Source organism: Ctenopharyngodon idella, chromosome 8 (assembly GCF_019924925.1).
Source record: "Ctenopharyngodon idella isolate HZGC_01 chromosome 8, HZGC01, whole genome shotgun sequence".
NCBI lineage: Eukaryota > Metazoa > Chordata > Actinopteri > Cypriniformes > Xenocyprididae > Ctenopharyngodon > Ctenopharyngodon idella.
In genome coordinates, this window is record NC_067227.1 from 26,510,338 (window position 1) to 26,529,995 (window position 19,658).

Here is a 19,658-nt window from a genome sequence, read left to right on the forward strand (position 1 = left end):
TTGTCAGTAGACAGGATGTTTTGTAAATATTTCATTCTAACATGATTTGATTTCTACCTACCTTTGTTAACTGCATTTTCAATTTTCACATGGAGTCACGCGACCTGTGTAGCTCGATTCCAGAACGAATGACTCGTCTGAGTCGGTTCTTTTTAGTGAATCAAAACATACAACGCTACCAGTCCGACTCTCGAACAAATTACTCTTGTGGGCGGTTCTTTTTAGTGACTCGAATCGCGCGAATCACATTCATTGACGAATGAATGACCTTAAGGATTCGACTCTTTAGCCGGTTCTTCACGTATGAATAATTTCTTAATGAACCATAACTAATTGCTTTCGTAATGTCCGATTCGAATTGATATATGGTATGTTGTAGCTAGGCATTTAAATTGACATTTAAATCAGTATGGTATTTACTGACTAGTTGCTGACAACATGACAGATTATTAAAAAATATAAATTAACTAGCCTATATATGTTACCACATTTTTTTTATTTTTTTTGTTTTTTTTTGTTTAGTGTTGTTATTAAGGGCTAATACAGCCTGCCTATAAAAAGTCTGTGAAAAGTCATTTAAAAAGTCAAACCTTCTGTAAGTATTTATTAAATATATATCTAATGTGTTATCTTTTCTGTTTAAATCTGTAATAGCATACTCATAAATGATCATTTCATCTCAGCACAGGCTTCAAAAGCAGTATGCAATAAGAATTTCCCTTCTAAAGTATTTTATAGCCTACTCAAAAATAGCCAGCTAAAAGAATCGTTAATGAAACCGGCAAAGAGGATTCGGAATCGGAACCACGCAGGTTCATAGGCTACGAATAGGCTATAATTTTCTTGACTAGATATCTTGATTTGATGAATGACTCAACAAGGCGATTCACTAAAATGAACAGAAATGACAAACAAGCAAATAAAAAAGAATCAAAAATAATGTTATCAAAACACTAAAAGAAGTTAAAGACAATCTAATGTAAATTACATGTCCAGCAAAACATCTGTAAGAACTGCAGTTATAAATTTTGAGTGGATGGCAATGTTAAACAAACATAGACATCAGTCTAATACCTCTATGCGATAATGAGCGTGAATAAAAACATAAGCTTACCAGCATCAGATAAACGGAGCGCAGCTACAAGTGCTCTGAGCTCCATCACCGCAATAGCGCGCAGGAACGCAGAGTTTCCTTATACTATTCCTCACATTCACCTGCGACCGAATGGCGTTTTTCCATTTCTGCCTTGCCCGTATTCTGAAAATATGTTTCTGTTAAGCGAGTAAGTACATCTGTCTTTCTCTCGCGCTCCTTCTCTGATACAGCACTAAAATGGTTAATGTACGGGAGAGATTGCGGGTGCTGAACACAAATACCCAGTTACAAACTGAGTACGACAGGTTAGATCACCAGAGGGGGGCCGAGAGTAACTGTCTCGGTAATTAGGAAACATTAATTATTAAATATTTCACATTATGCTTTTAACACAATGAAAGTATGGTCAGCAGCTCGGTTTATATGGCTATTATTAAGAGGACTGTCTAATCTGGAAATACTAGTTTTGGGTAAGTGGCGCGTGAAATTCCATGCATGCATTATTACACTAAATGCATGGCTTGTTTAATGGTTTTATTAGAGAAAGAAATTTAAAACCAATTGTTATGGATACTGAAGGCCATCAATCTGTCTATGGTTGAGGTTTTTTTGTATGGAAATTCAGTTGATCAGCTTCATTCATGCACAATATTTTTTCTTGATTTTGCCAATATTTCTGTTTCTGTTATTTTATGTAAGTTCAAGGTCTAAGTAGAGTGCAAAAGATCTGTTTTCTGTTGCTCAACACGTTTGCTTTGATGGTTACGTCTCCTTTATGCCATGGAAGTGATTAATTTTAAGGGCTTGCTTATGATTGTTCTGTGTGGCCCACCTTTCTTAGGTGAAATATATGCTGAAAATTCTCCAGTAGTTTTGCTTCTTCCATAGTTTTAATTATTTCTGGTCCTCATTATCTTTTGGATGAGTGGTGTGTTGCATGGTTTATTTAATGGGTTTTATTGGAGAAAGAAATGACAAACCAATTGTTGCGGTTAGGCTTTCTGTCTATCCTTTGATTTCAAGGACCCACTTCATTCTGCTCTGGGCAATCCTTAAGCAAGAAAACACAGACAGACGGTCATTCTTTTGAAAAACCTGCTCTTTGCTCCAGGCAAGATCACACAATGTGCTCCTCACTTTGGTCTGGAACACCACAAACACTGACAAGTGGAGTGACAGTAAGCGGTTCCTGTTATAACTGGTGTAGGCTATACATTCCATAATACACAACCAATAACAACAGGCCTAATAATAACAACAATATTTATTTATTAGGTCTATAATTATTATAAATGATTGCTTTAACATTTATGTGACTGTTGACATCATGCTTGTAACAGAAAATGTAAGTAGCCTACAATTGCAATAATAATAATAATAGGCCTAATAAAAACAAGTGAGAGCCAGTGTTGACCTTGCTGAACTCATATCGAGTGAAATATGTAATGAGGGCTTTCTTGTGTCATATAGGATCAAAGTAAAATGATTTTTGTTGTAATTCCATTAGTTGAGCACTAGATGTCAAACACGGCCAAGAAATAAACACTCGTTCTATACGGAAGTATCGCGAGTTTCTATCAGACGTGAACTTCCTGGAACAGTTGTTTGGATAATGGCGGACCGTCAAACCTAGCCAACGGCCGTCCTAACTTATCATTAAAGCCGGGAAACATACACCGAAAGGCGGGTAGCAGGTACAATAAACTTTTAGGTAAGTATTAACCAATCACATTCTGACCTGAACGCTTAACGAAAGACAACCTGATCCCAGAAAGGCAAAAAAGTTTGTTAGCGAGCTTTAATGGTTTAGCCGGTTAGCAGCAGCTGTTAGCAATAACTTTCGTCAGAAAATTTAAACACATAGGTCAAAATTTTCCTTGTAATATTGCGAAAGTCTCTGAGGTACATTATTATTGGTTTAAGCAGACGTCTAGGCGGTTGTTTGGTTGATTTAGTTCGCTGTTGGATTTCTCCTCAGTAAGGTAGTTCATTTGAAGTTGTATTTGTGTGATTGACACTTATACGTCAACTGTATTTTTTATATACTTATTTCATTTTAATGTCTTTTTAAGTCGCATATATTTTTTTCTTTGCTAGAGTAATATAGTTTTGATTCTGTATTAATATAAACGTCTATGTAATGCTTATGTTGCTCTTCTGCTGTAATTTTTTGTGCTCTTTATTTTCTATATCTTTTTGTCTACTAAAGTTACGTTACATTTTGTTTTTTTAGTAATGTAGAATATGTATTAATGCGATCGCACACTTTGCGTGTCGTTTAGATGCCTTCGCTTGAGATTTGATCCTGATTTTGTTTGCGATGTCAGCTGATCTCTCAGCTGATGCTGCTGATCTGTCAGTGTTTCCCTTTCCCTTTAATTCAGAGTGATGCTCATGAGTAGTTATTGGGAGGCCAATCAATTTCAGTAATCAGCTGTGTTAATTCCAGCATCTAACTAGAGCTGTGAACATAAGATGAGTGCTGTCAGGTTGATTTGTATAATGATTTATGATCTGGTAGTTTAATACCTCAAGAAAGACTTTCACTGTCAAGTCACCTTTTTTTCACTGGGTTTGGGTGCAGGTAGAGCTGACAGAATCGCCAGCTGTCCGATGTGTCCAGCAGTCCAGAAGACAAGGTGGACTTATGTCTCTCTGAATAAAGCTGCTGGAAAGTGAGTCCTGGTCAATCATACGTTATGCATGAAGGCGTAACTTGTCCATTCTTATCTTTGGTCTTGTTTATTAGTATTATTCATCATTTGTTTAAATGTGAGCAGTCATTAAATTAAACTATAATCTCGTAACTTTAGAATACTGTGCACACAAGGTTAGATGAAGTTTCAATTCCCAAAATGTGAAATGAAATTGAATCAGGAAGAGAATAGGCCTATGTCTGGTCATTGTGTTTTTAATTATACATTTTCAGAAAGTGAGACATTAAAGTGAATTATATTTATGAGTATCGGAATAGAGAGCATATGGATGAGAATGGTGGGTCTTTTATGAGTAAATCAAAGGATATTGTGTGCTTTTCTTGGCAGTTACTTTGCCTATTTTGGACTTTGAGGATTTAAAGCTTTGATTCTTTTGCAGTGCTTATTTTGTTCGTTTTAACAAGAAGAATCCGATCATATTGTTGTTTCTGTCAGTATCTCCAGTCCAAAGCATGTTGTTCAAGTACTTGTTTTGTTTGTACTTAAAATCAAAATCTCTTTTATTAACAGGTGAGTGCCACAAGTGGTCTCATTATTTCTTATTAGAGTCCCTGGCAACCTCTCACACACAGATTATGTCTTTATAATTGGAAAAAGGGTTTAATTGTGCATTTAGCTTTGCAAATGTCAATAGAGTGTGTCATTACACAGGCCTACTCACAAGGTTGTTTGTTTATTATGAGTAGACCCACACAGAATCTGCAAACCCTTCTAAATTTTTCTTAATGCAGGATTCTGTAGAATAGAATTGTATGATTTTGCAAAATCTGTGGTAAAATGCGTTCACCCAAAAATCTGTCATTTCCTTAGTGTTGTGCCAAACACGTATGGCTGGATTTTAGGCAGAATGATTCTCAGTTACCATTCATTTTAATTTTATGGAAAAAATATACAATAAAAGTAAAATGGTGACTGAGGCTGTCAGTCTTTAACATTCTGCCTAACATCTCCCTCATGTTCCAAACCTCCAAGAGATTGGAACAACATGAGGGTGAGTAAATGATGACAATGTTAATTTTGGGGTGCACTGTCACTTTAAACAAAACTGAAAGTATGTCTTTCTTATTGGTAGCCAAAAACATGGGATTTGCAACAAAAATTTAAAGTCAGCATGAAATGAACATTTACCTCTATGTTCTAAATGCGTAGTATTTATCTTATTGTGAACAGTTAACCCATGCATATGTTTTTTGTTTATTTTTTGACCTATTAATTTGTAATTTAAGTTTTTAACTTTATCTCCATTGAAACAACAGACTTCTCTCTGACGTATTTTGGACTCTTTCTATAATCAACTGCACTCTTATATTCAGCCGATCTACCTCCATCCATTCAACAGCCGATGGGTACAACCAAGTCCCTGTCTTAATTCTTTTTTGATAGTCTGTTTCACTGGGATGTGCATAACAAATCGAAAGAAAAGATGACGGGCTTTCAAAATCTAAAACTTTATCAGTACTTTTAAAAAATAAATAAATAAATAAACAAGAGCTTTAAAGGGTTAGTTAACCCAAAAATGAAAATTCTGTCATTAATTACTCACCCTCATGTCGTTCAACACCTGTAAGACCTTCATTCATCTTCGGAACACAAATTAAGATATTTCTGATAAAATCTGATGACTCAGTGAGGCCTCCATTGACAGCAAGATAATTAATACTTTAAAATGCCTAGAAAGGTACTAAAGACATTTAAAACAGTTCACGTGACTACAGTGGTTCAACCTTAATGTTATGAAGCGATGAGAATACGTTTTGTGCGCCAACAAAAAACTTTATTTAACAATATCTAATGATGGGGGCGATTTCAAAACACTGCTTCAAGAAGCTTAGAAGATTTACAAATCTTTTGTTTCGAATCAGTGGTTCGGAGTGTGTATCAAACCGCCAAAGTCACGTGATTTCAGTAAACGAGGCTTCATATGTCATAAGTGTTTTGAAATTTCAATGGTTCACCACTGGGGGCGTGGCTTTGGCAGTTTGATACACGCTCCGAGCCACTGATTCGAAAAACAAAAGATTCGTAAAGCTTCGATGCTTCATGAAGCAGTGTTTTGAAATCGCCCATCACTAGATAGTGTTGAATAAAGTCGTTATTTTGGTTTTTTGGTGCACAAAAAGTATTCTCGTCGCTTCATAACATTAAGGTTGAACCACTGTAGTCACATGAACTGTTTTAAATATGTCTTTAGTACCTTTCTGGGCATTTTAAAGTGTTAATTATCTTGCTGTCAATGGAGGCCTCAATGAGCCATTGGATTTTATCAAAAATATCATAATTTGTGTTCCGAAGATGAACAACGGTCTTATTGGTGTGGAAGGACATAAGGGTGAGTAATTAATGACAGAATTTTCATTTTTGGGTGAACTAACACTTTAAAGCTGGTTTAAATTTAGGGTACTTTTGTATTTTGTGATGAAACAAGTAGCAACAGATCTTTTCTTCCGTATTGTTATGCACATCCCAGTGTAACATAATTGCAAAAGAAAAATGTAGGGCTGGGACTTGGTTCTATATGTCGATTGTTGATTGGATGTTGAGAAGTGCACCATAATTTGGAGGCATACGATGAACACAATCTTGCATGGGAGGGATTTAAGTGGCCTGAATGATTGGAGAAGTCCTTTACATGTCATCAGAGAGAAGTCTGTGGTTTTCACTGGAAGGTCCAGTTATGACATTTTAGTTAAGCAATATGAGGTCAAAAAAATGAAATGTGTTGACAAATGAATTGTTCACAAAAAAGATCTATAATATGCATTTAGAACACAGATTTTCATGCTGCTGACTTTAAAGTTTTGTTGTTTTCCTCATTCCAGACACATTTGGTATCTCCGTTACCTCATTCACTGCTGTTAGAGAAGTGGTAGAGCGTGTTTGAATGACTCTTCACCTCTGCTTTCCAGCATTCACTCAATGAAATATGCATGAAGGCCTCTGAGATATGTCTTATGCATGCTTTATTAATACCATATAATTCAAGGTTCCGAGCAGAGGGAGTGATTTCAGTGTCCCTTTTGGAATACTGCACAAAACAGTTTTTTTTCTTTACTCTAGAATAGACCATTGAATCTGTTTGTTCTGGGGACGTTTAAGGACAGGGACACCATGTTATAAGGGTAGTGCTTAGAGGAAGATTGGATGATTCAGATGACTTGATAACGCTCTGAGATCGTCATATGTCTGGGCTTCAGGCAGTCTAACAATAATTGTACATCAATGCTTTATCCCTCGCTTTGATGAAACAACTGAGGCCTCTAGGTGAGACATTGAAACTAAAAGCGATATGCTTGAATCAATCTATGTGAATGAAGTCATGTGTTTTAGTGCCACTTAAGGTGATAATCTAAGCAAAAAGCCATTGCCAAAGAAAACAATGTTTGGCACAGATGTGGACAAGATAATTGCTTCTCTCACATTGTTTGCCTGTTTTCCCCCTTTCCTCTCAGGTTGGCATAGCGATGTGGAGTCGCTTGCGAAGTGAGGCGGGGCCACCAGCCTCTGTCTCTTCCCAGCCTGCTCTTGCTGGGCAAGACAACAGGAGAGGTTTGTCCAACTATGTAACTCTATACTTTGAACATTATCATGAGCATGTTTGTGTGATTACTTATGTTAATGTTTATCTCTCAACAGAGATATCTCAAGCCTGGAATAGTCTAAATCAGACCAAAGCTGCCGTGAGTATTTCTTAACCCGTGTTTCAGGTTCTGGCCTACTTAACAGATACTTGTTATTACATAGACTTCGTCATTTGTTATGCAGTAAATGTAATTATAAGTAGCTGTTCATAAAGAAATCATAAAGGAAGATTCAGAGGTATACTCTGTAGGTTTAATGTAGCATTATCCCCACGAGTGCAAAGATCTGTCGACTCAATGGCTAATTGTGGTCTTGTCTCAGTTGCGACACATTGAGAATCGTCTGGAGGCAGCACCAGGCACTGGAGTGCTTCTGGACTCAGTGCTAGACACAAAGAAAGCATCTGTGAGTGGCAGTCGGAAAATAAGCCGCAGAGGTGAGACAGACACGTCCTCTGTAACACATATAGAGGCAATCCACTAGGGAATATCATACATCCCTTAGTTAGGTGTTTTTAATGTCACCTAATATATATTGTACCAGATCAGTATGTATGTTTTCTGAAATGGTATATTTTTGTTTTTAACTAATATCTGGTCATAGTTGTGTGTATGTGTGTGTGTGTGTGTGTATATATATAATATATATATTTTTTTTTCAGTTCATTTTTTTTAATGTTCAATTTTTGAAAACCATTTATTACAAAAATTAGCTCTGCTTTTTCTGTTAATGAAGATACATGAACATAGTACACACTGTTCTTGATTTATTTCGAGTCATATATGACTTAAAGTAAAGGCTTGAAATTCAGTGATTCATATGTTAATTTAGTAACTGCTTTGTGAGTTTTGAGTGATTCATCCAAAGAAATGACTCATGAGAGTCATTTGTGAATCAGACTACAGTAGTCGCAGTGTTTGTTTTTTGAGCATAACCTATGAGGATGACGCAACAAATGCATGCTGCCTTGGCATTATTTTTTAAGTTATTTCGCTTTTTTTTTTTTTAGTATATTTTAGTGTATAAGCTCACAACTTGGGTAAAGTATAAGTTCTGTAGCCAGTGAATAGTGATGCATGAAACACTGATATATCAAATAATGTGGGTCGTTGGTATGTGATGTTAAAACTATTTAAAATCTTAATGTTTTTAATTGTTGTACAGTTATACATTCTTTTTGTATGTACCTCATATTTGATAAGAATATTGTACTTTTAAAATTCCTTTGTCACAGCACAGGACTACTTAAGTGAACTACTTATGTGTATGTATATATGTGTGTGTGTGTGTGTATGTATGTATGTATTATACACATCTTCTATGTATTTACTACAGATGGGCATCATGTGGAGGAAAGTGGGTCCAAATCCAGAACAAGGAGTCGACGCAGTCCAGACAAAAGTTCCCGCAGTCCCTTGAGGAACAGCACTCTGGACAGTAATGCCAGAAAACCCAGCGCTGTGGAGTTCAGAGAACCACTCGCTTCATTCAGGTAAAAGCTGCAAAGTAATTAATGTGTTAAAGCTAAAGTGTATAATAGAAAACAGAACTAAAAAAGATTTTTGATGCTGCACGTTGGCTGCAGCTAGAATGGACCCTTTTCACAGATTGTGATGACGCATTTCCACAGTTATCAACACCGTAAATTTAGTAAAAGTTTGCATATTTTCATTTTTTTTTTTAATTTAATACACATTTATAATGCTATACTTTGTATTTTGTCATTTAATGCCGAAGAAATTAACGCACAAAATTAACACAAATTAACGCAGCTGCAATGGTGTTTCTAAAACAACAGCTGAGACAGTGACAGCAAATTTGACATCTTTCTCTCCTCTGACCACTGTAATCATTCTCTCAATGTTATCATGGATATTTTCTTTTGTCATTGGAGCAAATGGGATCTCCTGTTCACCACTATATAGAAGTTTAACTCTCCCTGTAGTCAATAATTTTATCCCTTAAAACTCTTCTTTGATCACCAAAATGAGATATTTAAACTTTTTTTTTCCTGTGAAAAAAAATGTCTTCATGCCTTAAAATAGCTTGAATCACTATACCCTTGCTTCATTTATTATACGTGGATCTATGAATATGCTAATTAACCCCACCTCTACTCACTCGCATGAGCTCAGAGATCCACTCTGTCAACTTACTGAGGTAAACGCCTCACAATGGTATCGCTTTTTACAACGTCGGACACATGACGGTAATTAATATGATTAGCTTTTTGCTTGACTACATTATCAAACAGCTGCTAATAATGTGTTGCTATGTTACACAAAGCATGTTCCCGCTCATGAGTTGTCTTCTAAAAATCAGTATCTTTAGAAATACTTTGTACACCTTAGATCATCAGTGGGAAAGGCATATAGTTCATCATAACATGATTATATACATCATAAACCCGCTATATTGCTAAATCTACACAATTTTTTATATCAACAGAAAAATATAACGGGGTAACCTGGTTCCATTCTGGTCTTTAGATCACTGCAGTTTTAAATAAAAATACTCAGCAATGGTGTTGACTTATGAATTTGCACATGATTTGTCTTAAAGCATATTAAAACACCTCATGGACATATAAACAACATTAAAAACTTGATTTTCACCACAGGGGGACTTTAAGGAATAAAAGTTCAGAGCGGGTTATGGAGTATTCAGTGGTCAGTGAGTGCAGGTTTTGTGTCTATAGGTTAAGTTTGCTATCTAATCCTCCCAAACTAGACATTTGAACAAGGAACCACCATTTCTGCTTCTCTAACTTCAGCATACATGTAGTTGATACTTCCATTTACAGGACTGCTTTTTCTGTTGCCAGTTGAGTTGTTGTATACATGACTTCTAGAAAAATCTTCTCGTGATCTTCAGTTTAACCTGAATCATGTCTTTCTTTTATAGGGAAGCATCTCCGCTGCCAATGTCCCAGACCCACTCTGAACCAGAAGCCCATTCGTTACAGGCAGAGGTGGGCATCACTCAGCCTGACTTTGCTTTAAGTCAGCTGGTCTATCAGCGTGACACACGAGACATGCAGACCGCAGACCTGGACAGCCCATGCTCCTCGGCTATAGACAGCACATCTGTACGCTACCTCAATGATCTGTCTGCTCTCAACGCCATTCATCAGCCCGACCAATCAACACTAGGGTCAGAAGTCAGTCCCAGAACACACTTACAGGCTGAGACATCCCAGATGTCCCTGAGGCCCAGCCCGGGTTCAATTGCATCCTCACAACGGTTGGAGAATCTGCGACGACGGCTACCTGATGAAAAGCTGGAGAAGCTGAAAGAGAGAATCCGCAGACAGAGGGAACATCTGGAAGAGACGGAGGACAGAAACAAGCTCCTGGGATACCTGGAGCAACCTGTGGGTATTGGGGCAGCAGTACACAGTACCACAGTACCTACTGCTAAAGTTCGGAAAGTGGCCCCAGCCCCTCCCGCACCTATTTATAAAGGTAAGCTGACTCCAGTGAGAAAAGATGACCCCCTTGGATTGAACTAGTAGTTGAGAGGTAGTAGGTTCAGACCCCATAAGGGCTATCACTGTTGTGCCCTTGAGCGAGGCACTTAACCTCAGGTTGCTCCAGGAGTATAGTACCAGTAAAGGTGTTTTCTAAGATACTTAAGTTAAAAGCATCCGCTAAAAGTTTTATGAGGTGGTTGAGTAAGAAGAGGCTCACTTCTGTGTTTTCCCGTTTTGTAGGCTTCAATACCATTGAGACTAAGATTCGCACACCTGATGGGAAAGTGTGGGCAGAGGACGATTTCCAGAACTTAAGCAGGGAAATATACAAAGACCTGACGCAACAGCTCGCAGGTATACATAGTGTACCAGACTGTTATATTGTATATTGTCCCATTTGTTAACATTAGTTAACTACATTGGGTAACATGAACATAACAATGAAAAATACTTTGGTAACACTTTACAATAAGATCCCATTAGTTATAATGTAGTTAACATTATTTAATTGATTAACTAACAATGAGCAATACATTTTACATTATCAATTTTTGTGAACATTAGTTAAATTAAATTGTTTGTTAGTTCATGGTATCTCAGGACCATTAAATAATATTAACAGATACAACTTTTCATTTTAATAATGTATTAGTAATTGTTGAAATTAACATTAATGGAGATTAATAAATGCTATTGAAGTATTTTTAATTATGTTATCTAATGTAGTTAACTAATGTTAACCTTACTGTGAAGTCTTGCCAATACAAAGCAAAGGTACCCACAAACCTTATCTGCCAGTATCTTGATCATAAACAGCTCACTGGTTGTCAACTTAATCACTCATGCTATAATTATGTTTTGTGATTTGAGTCATCCTCTTTATTTCAGCCTAATAGCAGTATAGTGAATGGGGCATTTATTTATTTATTTGGAATTAAAATTTTCATCCATTTGATGTGAAGGAGCTCAAATATGTTTTATTGCGCATTGCAAGCTCTCCGAGTCAGGAAGCATGAGTAATGAACAGGAATTAGGACAGCATCACTGTTTTAACTGCCACTGAATGCAGCTGAAACAACTCACAAAATTCATGTATTTCTACTGGATTGCAGTATGGTTAAAAAGCATGTTTAATCCAAACCGCTCTTGGACGCTGAATTACATGCTCCTAATTGGCTCAGAGTTTCCAGGCATACTGCCATAGTTACAAGTTTTCATGTCAGCTCTGACTGTTCTTAGGAGTTTTCTTCAAGGTTATTTGGAAGTATTGCATCAGTTTGCTCCACAGTTCCTTAAAATAGCATTATAGAACAAGCTCATTATAGTATGCATAACAATGCAGCTTATTCCCTCTTGGCATGCAGTAGATTTGAGTTGATGTCATTAAAGAGGCCATATGGTACAAATTTATAGCATTTTCTCCCCCAACAGTCCATTTGAGTTATTTTATAATTTATGTAAAGATTCTTATAGCACAAAAAAATAGAATTTAGTTTTAGATGTCGTAGTCATCGTAGAAACAATTAATTTCAACACCTCTAATGGTTGTGAGTGTAGTGTAATGAACAGCAGTGTTATTTTAGTATTATTTATATACTATTTTTGTTAATATTGTGAATTGGCTTTTATTTTTATGCTTTCAGTTTTCATTTTAATTTGTTTAATTTTTAGTAATTTTATTATGTGCTTTTGTCATTTATCTTAGTTTTTGTATATTTAAATATTACTATTTAGGTTTAATTTATTTATTTATTTATTTATTTATTTTTCAAATGTAGTTCTTATTTATTTCCAGTTAGTAATTTTAGTGCTTCAACTTAAACTTTTTTCAGTTAGTTGCAAAGTCACCATTTCTAATTTTATATATCTGATTTCATTTATAATATTTATGCTTTATTTTTATTTCAGCTTTATTTCAGTTAGCATGTTTTAATAGTTTAATAATAATAATAATAATAACCCTTATGAACTCTGTCTTTTCACAGCAGAGAGCACAAAGCCAAAGCAGAGGCCTGGAGAGCGAGAGAGGGTGAAAGAGAAGAAATCATCGAAGCCTGTTAGGAAAGTACACAGATCTTCCTCTGCACCAGACTCAAATGTTAAACCAGGTCTGAATTCTCTTTTACTTTCTTACTGTCTGTCTTTTGTGCACTCTGTGTCCTGGAAGCAAACTACTGTAGCTTATTTAAGCAAATTATATTGAAATTCAACATCTGAATGTAATAGTGCTTAATTGTAGTTTTGCATATGAAGATATCAATCTGCACTGAAAATGTGCAAATGTTCCACTCAACACACATACATGCCCACAAACTGTGCAGGCAGCCCTGTGTGAACCTCTTGCCCTGCCAGCAACGTGTGTTAATGTCTGTCTGCAAGCACAAGCTAAGTCTCTTATCCCCACAGAAATTTTTAGAATGTGTAGCATGCAGATTAACGGGATTGCTGTGCTGTGACAGTGACGCAGAAATGCTTGATGCGTCCCAGCTCAAGCCGTTGTGGCCTCGCTGACAGCTGGAGAGGTGTCACTCTTTTCACAACAAGATAGAAAAGCGAAATTTGACTCCTCCTCCCATCCCTCCACTAGTTTACCCTGTGCACCCCTAACTTCAGAAATAGCTTTCTGAAGTCTGTTAGTTCTTCTCACGGTGTCTCTTAGTTTAACACAACCCAGAAGGCGTGCTTCTAGTTATACAAGCTAGATTTTATTTGTTGCATTCTTAAATGTTTTGAATGCAATGCCAAACACAGTTCAAGTACACATTGAATTCTCAACATTGCTGCATGTTAATTATATATATTATTAATATTACATTAATGTATTGTTAATGCTACATTAATGTGTGTGTATATTTGCCCCACCTGACATCAATTGTAGTGGTTTTGATTACTTCAGAATAAAACCAGCTTCCACTGTTAGTAGTGCATGGTACTGCAAAGAATTCACCATGGTTGGGAAAGTGCTTTCAAAAGGCCTCCGGGATAAAGTTGTAGAAAGACACAAGGGCTGGGACTGGTTGGTCTACTCTGTACATGTGACAACTATCTCACAAGCTTTACACAAAGCTGGCCTGTATGGCAGTGTGGCAAGAAAGAAGCGTTTCCTGAAAAAGTGCCACACTCAGTCTTGTTTGGGCTTTGCAAAAACACACCCGGAATACTCTGATGCTATCTGGCAAAAGGTGCTATGGTCTGATGAGACCAAAATTAACCGTTTTGGACTGAACTCCAAGTGCTATGTTTGACGAAAAGCAAACACCGCACACTAACCAAAACACACTATACCTACTGTGAAGCACGGTGGTGGCAACATTATGTTGTGGGGGGTGATTCTTTTCATCAGGGACTGGGCTATTTGTCAGGGTTGAAGGGAAAATGGATGCTGCCAAGTACATCCAAATTCTTAGAAAAAACTGCATCCCTCTGCTAGACAGCTAAAGATGGGCAGGTCGTTCACCTTCCAACACGACAATGATCCTAAATATACAGCCAAAAGAACAACGCAATGGCTTAAGGATAGGAAGGTGAATGTCCTTGAATACCCAAGTCAGAACCCTAAGTGAAATCCAGCGTGTTTGAAAATCTGTGGATGGACTTGAAGTAGTGCTGGGCGGTTTGACCAAAAATCTGTATCACGGTTTTTTTTAAGATTCTGGTGGTTTCACGGTATACACGGTATATCACTGTTATATATATATATATATTTAATTAAATTAATAATATTAATAAGTAGGCTACATTTTCACTGTGCAATTTCTGTAATTTCAATGAAGACCTTTTGAGTTTAAGTTTTAATAAACGGTGTTATTATTATCATGATTATTATTATCTCTATTAATCGAAGTACAATAGCATATTTCTGTTGTTTCAAGTTATACAGAACTTTTATTTTGACGGTCGTGAAGACGTTTGACTTCCTGTGTATATGATACGACAAATGTCGATAGTTTTCTCAAATTAAACGGTGAAATGTTCATAAAGCTACTCTAAGAGCAGCTCTGCAGATGAAGTTCATGTATAGTGAGACAGACACTGAAATCATCGCGAGCGTCACGCATGCTTCAGTATGTGTAGTAGTAGACGAATATGCGCCGCTCATTCATACAGACTTCAGATTTCAATAGCAGTCATTTTTAGCTTTAATATTCACAGACACTAGTCCGTATCGATATCTGATTCATTGTGCAGCCCTACTTTTGATTTATTCATCCAAAAATTGCCAAATTCTGTGACGTTCCGCTTTATACAGTAAGTTCTATTTGTGACTGGATTCCGTGATTTCATTCGTGTTTTCATTCGTGTTTTCTGCATTGTGGAAATCATATAGCTCTACATGGTATTTGCAGTATTAAACAGAGTTAGTTTTGTGAGCTATTTATTGTTGTGTTATAAAGTTGTTTCCATTCGTGTAAGAAGGGTATGCAGTTAATAGAAGTCTGCACTCTACATAGCGCTTCATGGCCATTGAATAGATACAGCAGCTGTTTCAGCTACGCACCGGTATGACGGTTTTTGAAAAATACATATCGGTCTCGAAATTGAAACCGGTATACCATATGAACCGGTATACCGGCCAGCACTAACTTGAAGAGAGCAGTCTATTGTATTTGACTGAACTTGAGCTGTTCTGCAAGGAAGAATGGGCAAATATTCCCCAATCTAGGTGTGCAAAGCTAGTACAGACAAATCCAAAAAGATTAATGGCTGTAATTAAAGCAAAATGTGGCCCTGCGAAGTGTTAAATCAGGGGAATGATGACTTTTCCGACCCTTTTTTTTTTTTTTTTTTTTTTTGTAAGGCAAAATTCGTACATAAAGCTGGAACTTTTGAATGATTTTTTTTTTTTAAATAATGTTTTGTTTTTCAAAATGAAATGATATTCTGCAGGAAATAATATAGGGTGGTATTTTGATTTCATCCACCTGGCTTTTATTGGATTGTGAAATATGGGCATTGATATTGGTTAATATTGTTCCCTTTCCAAGTGACGTTGATTTTAGAGGCTGAGAAATGTATTATATCTTGATCTTGACACCGTTTGTATTCTTTATAATACCATGCCCAGATGAATCATGCACAGTAAGACCAGACTCATTTATTAAATGTAAATACTGTCAGTTTTAAATTGCTATCTGTGTTACATAAAATGCGAGCGTGGGTTTTTCTCTGGAGAAAGATAATTTCTACCAGGAGGTTTGTTTTAATTAAATAATTGTGTGAATCTGATTCAGAGCAGCTATTCTGTCTCTTTATTATTAGTTACTTTTGTCATACTTTCCTCTCTGCCTTAATCACACCTGTTTAAAAAAAGTACTAATTAATTATGGGAACAACTGTAGTCTCAAGGCATTTGCGTAATCTGTCTCCATAGCGATCAGCACGTCAGCATGGCGAGATGGGCAAAAGCTGGTGAAGATGATGCTGGGGCCACCGCCACGGTTACACAGAGAGCCTCGGGCGCAGTCCTCAGAGACACAGATGAGAACAGGTGAGAGGATGAGATATCTGCCTGGCTCCGCTCCTGTCACCATGCCGACACTTTAGAGCTCAGCCGTATCAAAAACCAAACTTAAAATATCTGTATTCTTTTAGCCTTAAATTTCACAAGCTACCTGGTTTTTGGTTTTTGGATACCCCATGTTCTTGAGGCGTTTTAAATGAGTTTAATGCCAACAGTTATTAAATACCACATTGTTGCTAGTGCTAGTGTTCCAGCAGCTAGTGCTCCAAGTGTCAGGTCTATTAATAAATAAAGATTCAGACAGCCTCCCCGCATTGGTAAACTTTGCTGCCCAGTGACCGTAATGAATAGGGTTCGACTGGGTGTTTCTGACTCACTGCACAAGCCGACCTGATTCCTTCCACAGTCATGCTGCCCTCCACACACGCAGGGCTGGACCCAGACTTTATACAGCCACTCCAGTACTGATTTATTGGACTGCAGAGACGGAAATGCTCAATACTGTATTGATTTAAACATTATATGCAAGCAACCGCTGAAGAGGATGTTTTTCCAGTTCAGACATATAAATACAGGGCATGTGGCATAAATGCAGTGTATGGGTGGCGTTTTTTTTTTTTTTTTTTTTTTGGAAGATTGATTAAAACAGGAGACATTTTAATCGTTATTGTATTTAAGCACTACATTTCTGACATTGTCTGCTGATTTGGCAGAAATTCACAGAAACTGAAGCTTCATATAAGCAAGGATGCATTAAACTGATCAAAAGTGACAGTAAAGATGTTTGTAATGTTACAAAAAAATCTATTTCAATTAAATATTCTTTGGAATAAATAAATGATTTACACAAAACGTATTAAACAACAAAATCTGTTTCAACAATGTTTCTTGAGCACCAAATCAGCATATTAGAATGATTTCTAAAGGATCATCGAAATAAATTACATTTTATTCATGTAGAATTATATTTTATATATGTGTGTGTAATAAATATATATATATATATATATATATATATATATATATATATATATTATATAGTTAACATTAATAATTAACTGCACTTCGACAGCATTTATTAATCTTTGTTAATGTTAATTTCAACATTTACTAATACATTATTAAAATCAAAATTTGTATTTGTTAACATTAGTTAATGCACTGTGAAGTAACATGAACAAACATTATTATTTTTATTAACTAACATTAAAGATTAACAAATAAATGTATAAATAGAGTAGTTCTTTTGGTAACACTTAAAGAACTGTAAAGAAATGTATTAACTAACCATAAACAATACATTTCTTACAGTATTTGTTAATCTTTAATGTTAGTTAATAAAAATAATAATGTTTGTTCATGTTACTTCACAGTGCATTAACTAATGTTAACAAATACAAATTTTGATTTTAATAATGTATTAGTAAATGTTGAAATTAACATTAACAAAGATTAATAAATGCTGTCGAAGTGCAGTTAATTATTAATGTTAACTAATGAAACCTGATTAAGTGTTACCGTTCTTTTAAATTGTAATATTTCACAATACCCTTTTATACTGTATTTTTGATCAAATAAATGCAGACCTGGTGAGCATAAGAGACTTTTTTCTTAATTAACTTAATTATTCCAAACTTTTTTGACGGTTGTTTATATGTGTAATAATCTCACATATCGTCCCTCTCTTGTCTACTGTTTGCCTCTCTCTATCTTTTACTGCAGGCCCTGCCCCCCGTTCCAGCTCTGATCCTCGTCTTGAGCGTAGCCGGTGTTCAAGGCCTAGCAGTGTGGAAAGACCTCGCAATCATGTTCTTCGGAATGAGCCTGCTGGACCCTCCAGATCTGCAGGGAATGATAGAAGAAAGTCTCCCAGCACAGACCTCCTCTCAGCTGACATCCGTGGCATACTAGATGACCTGCAATTGGAAGAGGACATCAGCAGAAGGGTGGCAGCCTCCAGCTCCAGAGTTCGTGCCTCGACCCGAGCTTCCCGCAGTGCCAGCCCTGCCAAGACCACCAAGAGAGCAGAGCCTCTTGAGCAGCCCGTGCTAAAGAAACGGCACTATGATGCAGAAGCTGTGCGAATGTATATTGCTCAAAAGCAGGAAGAACGGAAAAAACGGCAAGCGGAGGAGAGGAGGGCTCAAAGAGAGGAGGAAGAGAACAGGAATAAACGCCTACAAGAGCTCTACAGGAGACAACGAGCAGGGGCTTCCAAGGGCCCAGTCACATCTGAAGCACCAATAAAGAAGCGGCTCCAGGAAACATACACCAAACTGCTGCTGGAACAGACTCAGCTCAGAGGAGAGATCAATGGTGCAGACATGACAAACATGAGCCAGCAGGTAAACCTTTTTTACGCCCATCTTATTTTAACTCTAAGTGCATTTAAGACTTTATTTAACTCATTTAAGACTGCTCTTATGAGATACTCGACAAAACAGGCATTTTGGCATAATTTTGTGTTATTGTTTGTTCAAACGCAAAAGAGAACTCTTTTGGCGCGCGCCTTTCTGTGCACACAAGTCGTGTGTGTCACACAGACACATTCACAGACAGCGTGTTCTCGTTTGTCTTGTAGCGCTTAAATGGTTTAAAAACATTTGCATGAAGCATATAATGTAACACTAGCCAAATTATGATGGAAACAAACAAATGCTGCGTTAATTGCGTTAAATATTTTTAACGCGTTAAACTGAAAAAATGTATCGCATACGTTAACACCCTAATTTTGACAGCACTAATTATATTATTAAACATATTTTGAGTGAGTTTTGAATAAATATTTTTGTAAAATTAATGAATTAAAAAATGTTATTTAAATGATAAACAACCATTATAAAGTTGTAATAGTATTCCACAATATCAAATTTTTATCTCATAAATGCAGCCTTGGTGAGCATAATAGACTTACCACCCCCAAACTTTTGAATGATAGTATAAATAAAAAAGTATATTTGTCGTTTTAGTTCAGTTAAAAGTCTATTTTGCTCTTTTTGTATTAGGCTATTCAACTAAATATCATCATTATATTGACCATTGGACACCCTGGTGTCTAGACATTGGCAAAATCCATATTGATTGGCCACTATTGTAAGTGTTTTTGTTAACATTGCAGCTGAGACCAGTATACCAGCCGTCTGGAGAGTCTGATAAAGAAAACAAAAGACATGATCGACCTCAAAGTGCCACCTCCAGCAGTGATCTGTCCCTTACGGAGCAACGGCAGCCTCCTTTCTCCAGGTAAAACACACACAGAGAATCCCATTCCATTCCATTATCCGTACCATAATGTAAGGTTTGGTTTTCCAGCTAGAAATCCCTGAAATTGTT

General features: G+C 36.5%; 2 protein-coding genes across 9 annotated transcripts in view; one reads left to right on the plus strand and one right to left on the minus strand.

Annotated features, from left to right (window-relative positions):
• Positions 1-1,371, minus strand: part of LOC127517709 (voltage-dependent R-type calcium channel subunit alpha-1E) — a 146,758-nt gene extending 145,387 nt beyond the window's left edge. For 7 of the 8 annotated variants that reach the window (XM_051903737.1, XM_051903735.1, XM_051903736.1 and 4 more), the window contains exon 1: positions 1,115-1,371. The gene's annotated coding sequence lies outside the window, so the exon portion shown is untranslated. The remainder of the gene's footprint in view (positions 1-1,114) is intronic. The other variant, XM_051903738.1, reaches the window with a different exon arrangement.
• Positions 1,372-2,674: 1,303 nt separating this feature from the next.
• The window catches only part of cep350 (centrosomal protein 350), a 42,472-nt gene continuing 25,488 nt past the window's right edge, over positions 2,675-19,658 (plus strand). The window contains 12 exon segments of the mRNA XM_051902566.1: positions 2,675-2,807; positions 3,681-3,771; positions 7,263-7,359; positions 7,447-7,490; positions 7,714-7,828; positions 8,728-8,884; positions 10,297-10,856; positions 11,105-11,218; positions 12,850-12,972; positions 16,236-16,352; positions 18,048-18,670; positions 19,444-19,568. Of these exon segments, the coding sequence (XP_051758526.1) occupies positions 7,275-7,359; positions 7,447-7,490; positions 7,714-7,828; positions 8,728-8,884; positions 10,297-10,856; positions 11,105-11,218; positions 12,850-12,972; positions 16,236-16,352; positions 18,048-18,670; positions 19,444-19,568 (2,063 nt within the window). The 5' untranslated portion in view covers positions 2,675-2,807; positions 3,681-3,771; positions 7,263-7,274.